This window comes from Sorex araneus, chromosome 5, assembly GCF_027595985.1.
Source record: "Sorex araneus isolate mSorAra2 chromosome 5, mSorAra2.pri, whole genome shotgun sequence".
Classification (NCBI taxonomy): Eukaryota; Metazoa; Chordata; class Mammalia; order Eulipotyphla; family Soricidae; genus Sorex; species Sorex araneus.
Genome location: NC_073306.1, coordinates 90,076,295 through 90,084,996, shown reverse-complemented (window position 1 = coordinate 90,084,996; position 8,702 = coordinate 90,076,295). Strand labels below are relative to the sequence as shown.

The 8,702-nt window shown below is 52.6% G+C and overlaps 1 protein-coding gene across 1 annotated transcript; it reads left to right on the top strand.

Moving 5' to 3' along the window:
* Positions 1–3,288: 3,288 nt before the first annotated feature.
* On the top strand, positions 3,289–8,340 carry LOC101547102 (glutathione S-transferase Mu 2-like). The gene is made up of 8 exons (XM_004620070.2): positions 3,289–3,417; positions 4,018–4,093; positions 4,504–4,568; positions 4,839–4,920; positions 5,009–5,109; positions 5,827–5,922; positions 6,000–6,110; positions 7,295–8,340. Exons 1-8 carry the CDS (start codon positions 3,382–3,384, stop codon positions 7,382–7,384), a joined length of 657 nt encoding a protein of 218 aa, XP_004620127.2. The 5' UTR covers positions 3,289–3,381; the 3' UTR covers positions 7,385–8,340.
* The last annotated feature ends 362 nt before the right edge of the window (positions 8,341–8,702 follow it).

Genomic DNA, 8,702 nt, shown 5'->3' with positions numbered 1-8,702 from the left:
TATATCCACCCCCAATGCTTACTGCAATATTATTTGGGGGCATTCCCAAGCAGTGCTCAAGGGTCCTGGGGCCACCTACATTGATCCTTGGCCAAGCAGGTCGGTGTTTCAGAGTGAGACTATAGTGCTGCTTGGGTGGGCCTCATGGTGTTAGGGACTCAAGACCACAGTGGTGGCAATTGGGAGCCTCCAGAGCTGCTCCTAGCAATGCTCAGAAGACCTCCTGAGACTGAGCGGGGCTGAACCTGGGTGAGGTGCATGCTAGGCAGGCTCCCTCACCACTGTCCTCACCCAGTCCTTGCAGCATTAATTATAGTAGCTAATATGGACCAACAGGAGAAGTATCCATTGGTGGATGGCTGGATGAAAAAGACGTGCTATATAAACAATGGAACACTATCCAGATATACACAAAAGATAAAATTTTGCCATTTACAACAGCGCGGAGGGAACTGTGGGGAGTTACAGCAAAATAGGTAAGAAGGGGAAAGACTAATAGTGGACAATTTATCCAGGTAGGCAATATAAAGACATAAAACCAATGAATGGACAAAGCAAAAGAAAACAAAGCAAAAAGAATGGTGGTGGGCAGGAGAGATTGCTCTGAGGACTGAAATGCCTGATTTGCATGCAGGAGTCCTGGGTTCAATCTCTAGCACTTTATGGTTCCCCCATACTACCCAAAGAGACCCTATAGTGCTCCTGCTTTCACCCCAAAATAAGAACCTCAAAACCAAACAAGATTATCAAAAAGGAAGGTCATCAGGAGTAGAAGGATCAAAGTAAGGTATGCACTTAAATGGGGATGCTTAAGTTTTTGGTTTTGGAAAGATAACATTTGTGAATTACTGCAAAGAATTTTGATAGATTCACATGCCACTTTTTCTCATTTTTGCTTTCTCTCCCTTCTTCTCTGGCTTCTCTCTCCCACCCTCTTTTTCCCAGTACACGCTGTACTGCTTTCTACTGAGGACTTTTAACAAAAGAGCTGCACTGTGGTCTTCAATGTGTCTTTGCTGATATTTGGATGTGAGAGTGATTTGTGCTCATCCTCACCTATATTCTCATTATTGCTTAAATCTTTCATGCCACATTTATCTATATCCTATGATAATCCATGTAATGGACTACTTAATTGAAAGCTTTGAAAAGTTTTCTAAAAATTCCAAGGGCCAGGTTTTTTTTCATGCTATTTTTTCTTCATGATTATTGCTACTATTATTACTTGATTCAAAATTTTCTTTTCTTTTTCTTTTGTTTACTCCTGGCTCTGTGCCCACTCCTGCCAGTGCATGGGGTGCTAGGGATCAAACCCAGATCAACACATGCAAGGCAAGTGCATTACCCCCTATAATATTTTTCCAAGCCAAAAACCCCATTTCTTTTAACAAAACTTTTGATATACTTGTGATTGTTCCACTTGAATAAAGAAATTTGAACTCCAGGTTAAATAGAATTTCTTAGATTTACTGAGAGTTTGAGAGCAGTAGAGATGGGAGAACACAAAGTGCAGGTAAGTGACACAATGAATTTTCTTGTCCTGCACAGTGTGATCCTAAAAACTAGAATTGCTGGACAAGAACAGAGATTCAAAGGGCTGGAGCACAAGCTTAGCATGTGGGAGCCCCAAGTTCAGTACTTGGCATCACATGGTCTTCTGACTACCACCTGGAGTGACCCCTGAGCACTGAGTGGGGAGTAGTCCCTGTGCATGCCCAGGTATGTCCCCAGACCAACCAACAAACCTAACAAAACACACTTGACAGTGTAGCTCAGAAGTAGAATACTTACTTACATGTGTGAGACAGCGTGGCTAGTGTTTCCTTCAGCCCTTCTCAACTTTCAACACCCCCATGGTCTTTCACAGAGCCTCTCCACTCCCACTGGGGGGTTCCCTGCCAAGACTGTGGACTTTCTCCCTCCTTCCTTCCTTCCTTCCTTCCTTCCTTCCTTCCTTCCTTCCTCCCTCCCTCCCTTCCTTCCTTCCTTCCTTCCTTCCTTCCTTCCTTCCTTCCTTCCTTCCTTCCTTCCTTCCTTCCTTCCTTCCTTCCTTCCTTCCTCCCTTCCTTCCTTCCTTCCTCCCTTCCTTCCCTCGCGCCTGCACAAAATGTGCAGGAATTCCTGCATGAATGACCAACCTTACTGTACTTTGAAAAATCTAACTACAGAAGTTAGCGCTGGAGTTCACCAGTCCATTATTTTGGAAAACTGACCTAGAATCCATGGGCACAGGCTGTACCTGAGCCTGCAGAGTTGGAGGCAGACTATGTGCTTGGGGAGGCCTCCAGGTGGGCCTGGGGACATCCGAATTTGAGAGCTTAGCAGTACCCTCTCACACCCCAAACCCCACTTGGTTCCCACCAGGCAGGGTGCAAATATGTGAAGTGGGAACCCAAATAACCACGTTTCTGCGGAATTCGTCCTGTCTTTGGGAGACCTCAAGGCTTCTGGACGCGCCCTGTTAGGACTGACAGCTGCAGTAGTGGGCGACTGGCTCCTAAGAGGGACACCTTGTCCCTTCTCGCCAGGGGAACCCTGAACTCCCGTCCTGTCTCTCAGGGGAGAGCGCAGCCAGCGGGCAGCACAGCTCTGGGGCTGCCGCTTTATTCTTGGGTCCTACTGGCCATTGCCATTCCTAAATGAGTCCCCAACACGATTTCCTTCACTTTGTATCTGCTCTTCCTAAACCACAGAACCGAAAGGTGGGCGCGCCACCGACTGGGCATTTCCTTATCTCGGCCTCGTGTCCCCGGAGACCTCATCCCACCGAAAGCGCCCGCTCCAGGCTGCGAAGGACGGTGACAGTGTCTGGGAGGAGCGACCTCTTTGGCCCGGGTCCCGGAATTCCAGGAAAGGAGAAGATTCAAACTCTGCATTTCAGGGGTTTTTATTTTGCGCTGTGCGCCTCACCGAGCCAGGCCAGGAGGGGCTGAGCAATGCCCTGACGGGAAGGAAAGGGAGAGGCAGCGAGAATTTGGGACGATTCTGGCTTGAACCTGAGTCTACACCCGTGCAAAAAGTGTGCTGGAGCGAGGCGGCTCCCCATCCCTCTCAACCCCGTGATAGGGAGCGCCGGGCAGACGGTCGGCCCTGCCTTGCTTTCGCGCATCCAGATCAGGGTTCCCCCTTCAAATCTGAGTGGCTAAAATGGGCCTAGAACGTGCCTTCGTGGCGGGTGTGCACGGGTGAGGACCCTGCTCCCTGCTGGCGGCCAGAGTCGGGCCTGGGGGCGGGGCCTTGGGTGAAGGCGGGGCGGGATCTTGGGGGCGAGGCCCCGGGGCGGGGCGGGGCGAGGCTCAGAGCCTGTTGGGCCCGCAGCTTCCGAAGCTTCGCTGCTGTAGGTTCTGCCACTCAGCTGAACCAGCGCAGAAAACCAGCGCCATGGCGATGACCTTGGGGTACTGGAACATCCGCGGGGTGAGCAAGGGGCCTATCAAGTGTGGATTGGAGGCGGGAAGGCAGGGAAAAGCTGCTTAGAAAAGACTGATTCTATTAAAAGAATTCAGAATCCTGTCCAGGGCTGACTGTTGTTCTAGGCTGTGTGTGTGTGTGTGTGTGTGTGTGTGTGTGTCCAGGGCTGACTGTTGTTCTAGGCTGTGTGTGTGTGTGTGTGTGTGCGCGCATATGTGTCTGTGTGTAGGTATGGGAGAAGGGGCGATGAGGTGGAAAGATGAATCTTGGAGATATGAATGTGAGAGAATTCTTGTAGCAGAAAAAAATCTCCATGGAGGGCTGGAGCGATAGCACAGAGGGTAGGGCGTTTGCCTTGCACGTGACCGACCCGGGTTCGATCCCCAGCATCCCATATGGTCCCCTGAGCACCGCCAGGAGTAATTCCTGAGTGCAGAGCCAGGAGTAACCTCTGTGCATCGCCAGGTGTGACCCAAAAATAAAAAATAAAAATAAAAAAAATAAAAAAATAAAAAAAAACCTGAGGTGCCCTGGCCCACATGATTTAAAAAAAAAAAAAAACTCCATGGAATCTGCTTTGACCTCTGCCCACACCATCTTCCTTAGCTGGCTCATGCCATCCGCCTGTTCCTGGAATACACCGGCTCAAACTATGTGGAAAAGCTGTACTCCATGGGCGACGGTAATGCCATCCAGGTTTTGTTTAGACTTCGGCAACCTCAATAATTTGGTGCCATGTCCCACCCCCCTGGTTCCCTGGTTTTCTGTCTCCCACCCCCACCCCTGCATTGCTGACTTCACCTTCCCCGACCCTTTTGGGGCACAGTTCTGGATGGGATGTGATAGGAAACTCTGCTGATTCCACTCAACAGTTGGTTGGGATGAGCTCCCCTAGGGTTTGCCTCAATCCAGGGGGACCTTACTCACGGAGGTTCCAGAGCCTTCAAAAACTTATTTAATCTCTAAGTGGGAATATGAGCCTTGTCAGATTCCAGGTTCGTTGTGTCCAAGGGATCAGGCCACCAAATCCTTTAGAATTTCCAGGTAGTCGGTACTGGGATGGTCTGCTCACATTCCATCTTCTCCACACAGCACCTGACTATGACAGAAGCCAGTGGCTGGATGAAAAATTCAAGCTGGGCCTCGATTTCCCCAATGTAGGTGCAGGGCCTGGCGAGGTGTGGGGGTGTGGGAAGTGTGAGGGGTGCACCTTCTCCTGTCCCAGCTGAGAGCATCAGGACCTGGTGCTTCTGCCCCCCTGAGTTTCCGGGGTGCTGCCCTGCCTCTCCCTGGTGCTGGGCTCCAGCTCATTCAGTCCTCTGACAGGTTAACTTTGTGCCCACCTAGGACTGGAGGGCCGGGTCCCTGGGGGAAGGTGGGGTGCTGGGGAGCCTGGGGACCCCATGACGTGTCCTGTTGCCTTTCAGCTGCCCTACTTAATCGATGGGGCTTGCAGGATCACCCAGAGCAATGCCATCCTTCGCTACCTGGCTCGCAAGCACAACCTGTGTGAGTGTGGTTTGAGCGGGTGCAGGGGACAGGTGGGGTGCCCAGGCTGGCCTGAGGGTGCTGAGGGGAGTGTGTGGTGTATCTGCAGGTGGAGAGACAGAAGAGGAGCAGATTCGCATGGACATCTTGGAGAACCAGACTATGGACACCTTTATGCAAATGGCCCGGGTGTGCTACAGCCCTGACTTTGTGAGTCCCTCCTACTGGGCTGGACACGGTCTGTTTCAGGGGCCCAGACCTGAGCACCCATTTCCACTCCTCCTGTTTGCCAATTGCCCCTCTGCTACAATTCCCTAAATGCCTCTGTGACCACCCCCAGTGGTTGAGACAGTGTGACAGGAGAGCTTGGCTCAGGTTTGTGGTCTGAAGGGCGTGCAGGCTCCTGTGGCATTCAGTTCCCTGCCCATGTTTGTTTGGGAGCCCAGGGCCTTCTTCATGCCACCTGCATGTTGCAGCACATTCTCCCAGGAAGCAGTGCAGGTCAGACTTTGTCTTCATTCAGTCTCCAGATATCCTGTTTCCAGACCTATCCCAGTGTCCATTCAGATTTTGTCTCCCACTTACTGAGATTTCTATTCTTTCCCCGAATCATTTCAGTTCTTTGTCTGATGTGCTCAGAGCTGGCCGGGGGACATGGCCCTCTGGGCTGACCCATGGGAGAGAATTGCACATCGGTGACAGATCAGGGACACGGCGGGTATGGGAGCCCCCACCCCAGAGCACACACAGATGGGGGGGACCCACCGGACTCTGATATCACAGGTGGATGGTATCAGAGCTGGCTCCCACTGGGTGTAGTTTGGGACACACTGCTCATCCTTGGCCACTGGGGCCCAGGGCCAGCCTGGGGCCAGGTGACACTTGCCCAGGGAGCAGGGGTGAGTTGACAGCTGCTCTGTGTCTCAGGAGAAACTGAAGCCGGACTACTTGAAGGGACTCCCTGATACACTGAAGCAGTTCTCGCAGTTTCTGGGGAAGAGGCCCTGGTTTGCAGGGGACAAGGTAAAGGGGCTGTCTGGGCCGTGGGGTCTGTCGGGTTTCCCAGATGAGAGGGCCGCTCACTCTCCCTGTCTCTGCAGCTCACCTATGTGGACTTCCTGGCTTATGATCTCTTCGACAAGCTCCGCATGTTCGAGCCCCCGTGCCTGGATGCGTTCCCCAACCTGCAGGACTTCGTGGCCCGCTTTGAGGTGCTTCTCGGGGCCATTGTCTTCCCTCTTCTCCCTGCTCTGTTGCTCGGCTGGAGCTAAAAGGAAGGAAAGCTCCTGTTCCCTGCCTCAGGCAGGACTTTGCTAGAACACTGCAGGGAAGGGTCTGTGCCATATTTCATCTCACAGCAGCCTGTACTGTGCTGCCAGAGCTTCAGCTCCATCTCACTGACGGGGAGCGAGGCCCGGAGGAGAGCGACAGCTCAGCTCTGGCTTTGCAGGGTTGCTTTGCCTTGGTGATGACTTGAGTTGGTCTATTAACCAGCCAGAGGCATGGAGAGGCCAGTGGATGCACCTTTCCCCGCGGGTGACGGACCTCTTATTTGGAGTCCTTTGTCTTTGAGGTGCTCTCTTCTGGGCACTGTGAGGTTCCCTGTGAGAAGCTCTTGGCTGATTGGGTGGGAGAAGGCTCCAGCTTGGGAGAGAGGGAACGGTTCCCCAAAGCACCTGAGTTCCATGCCCAGTTTTCCATGTAGGATATGGTTGTATCTGGCTCAGCCCAAACCCTGGGCTGTCCCTGTTCCCAGCACTTACAGCTCCTGGGCTCTGGCCTCCTGCTCCCCCTTCTCCCGTGCTCCTGAGTCCTTCTCTGCTGAGTCATAGGGAGCCCGGCCCTCTGCAGGCTGCCTGGCACACTTGGAGCGCCTGGTTCTGGTCTGCTCCCACGGTGGGACCCTGGGAATCTGGATGTCTCCTTCTGAGGCACGACCAGCTGTGAGAGATGGGGCCAGGGCCCCTGGGGGTGGGGGAGAGTGGAGGAGAGCACTGTAGGAAGAGTCCAGATTGAGGAGAGGGCCAGGCTGCTTTCCTGCCCTTTTCTGTCATTAGTGTGTGGGTTGACGACACTTTACCACAGTTTAAATTTCTCTTGGTTTCCTTTCTAACTAGTTTCACTTCAGGTGGATGGATGGAAAGTCCTATCTTGAGAGGCAGATGGGTTGATAGCACTGGGCGAGGTGTAGAATCTCCACAGGTGGTAGCTCTCCTGCTGAATGAGCCCATCTCAGCTCCAGGAGAAGAATTAGCTGAAACTCTGGGGGCCTCAGATAAAAATGTTCAGGGTCCCCTCGTGGACTCCCGCCTGGAGTGCTCCTGGCAGTAGACAGGAACACTGAGGCACAGGTGGGCAACACACTCTCAGGTCTGGGTTTTACCTTCCCCCACAGGGTCTGAAGAACATTCCTGCCTACATGAAGTCCAGCCGCTACATTGCCCGCCCTTTGTTTCTGAAACTTGCCGTGTGGGGTAACAAATAAGCATGGGGCCGGACGCCTGGCCCCGGGAAGCCCATCCAGGGCCATGGCTAGAGCGGCCCCAGAGCCAGCAGTTGGGCTTTTCCACGCTTTCCTTCCACCATCTTTGATGCCTCCCAACGTTGGCCCAGGCCCTTCAGGGCTTCTGCTGTCCTCCACCCAGGAGTCTCTTGCCCACCCCCACCCTCCTTCCGTAGTGGCCAGGAGCCTGGTCTGGATTCCAGCCTTGGACTATGGCCCTGAGCTCGCAGCACTGCCCGGGGGCCGGCGTTGGTGTGGTGGGTGGCCCTGCGGTGAGGGGACGCCCTACTTCCCATCAGGCCACAGTAATTGTCTTCTCTTATTTTTCTTATTTTTCAATTTGGTTTGGGGGCCTTACCTGGAGATGGGTCGCTGTGGGGTGTAGGTGATGTGTGTGGGAGCGAGGGAGCTGCTCCTGCCTCTCTACTGTCAAGATGTGGTGGGGGGAGGGGGCGCGGGCATCTGGACCAGGATCTCCCATATTCAGGACAAGTTATCTTTGTCTCCATACTGCCTTCCTGGGCCAGTTTTATCTTACCTCCTCATGCTACTTGGTCTCAGGACAGACTGTGCAAGGGTTGGGGTTCCAGTTGTCTGTTCTATGTCCATGGCAGGGACTGGCTGGTTGGGAGTGTGCGTACATCTATGTGGGGGAGGTGGGCAGGGAGGATTGCCAGCTTCTTGCTCATTTCTCTCTGCCTCACTCCCCTCTGTTTCCTGGCATGGAATCTCTTAAGATGGGGTGCCCTTGTGTGCCTGAGTCCCTCCTTATGCCCATCTATATAATGCCTCCTCTCAGCTGCAGGCTTGTTACAGGTTAGAGGGGCTCTGGGTTAGTGGAAAAGTGGGGTGGGATCATGTGGAACCCTGGGGAACTAGCCATCCCGGAATCTTAGTCCACTTTACACATGATTCCTCTGTGTTCTTATGACACATCTCAATAAAATGTGTGGAGGAAAGGATATGTGCCTTATTTGATATTTCATTTCTACTTTCTGTTAAGTCAATCCATAGTATAACCTCTACAGAAAGGTGAAAGCTAGAAAGAATTATCTTTGGGTCAAATCCTGGTGAACTTTGCAGCCTTTATTGGGATTTAGGGCTCAGAATATAGTGAATCTCTGTTGCCAGAGATAAATGTTCAGAAGGTTTAAAATAGACTGTGGGGAGAATAAGCCAATGGTTTAAGTGGGTTGTACGCTGTAGCATTGACCAGCATGATCTGCCACAAGCAGGTGGAGTGTGCTGGGCTGGAGGGAAGGCTGTCTGTGCTAGGGGCCTCGGGGAATGTGATGTTGAG

Coding starts and splice junctions, on each gene's coding strand:
- LOC101547102 (XM_004620070.2), top strand. CDS start 3,382: ATGGCGATGACCTTGGGGTACTGGAACATCCGCGGG. Junction 5,923..5,999: donor CCTGGTTTGCAGGGGACAAG/GTAAAGGGGCTG, acceptor CTGTCTCTGCAG/CTCACCTATGTGGACTTCCT. Junction 6,111..7,294: donor ACTTCGTGGCCCGCTTTGAG/GTGCTTCTCGGG, acceptor CTTCCCCCACAG/GGTCTGAAGAACATTCCTGC.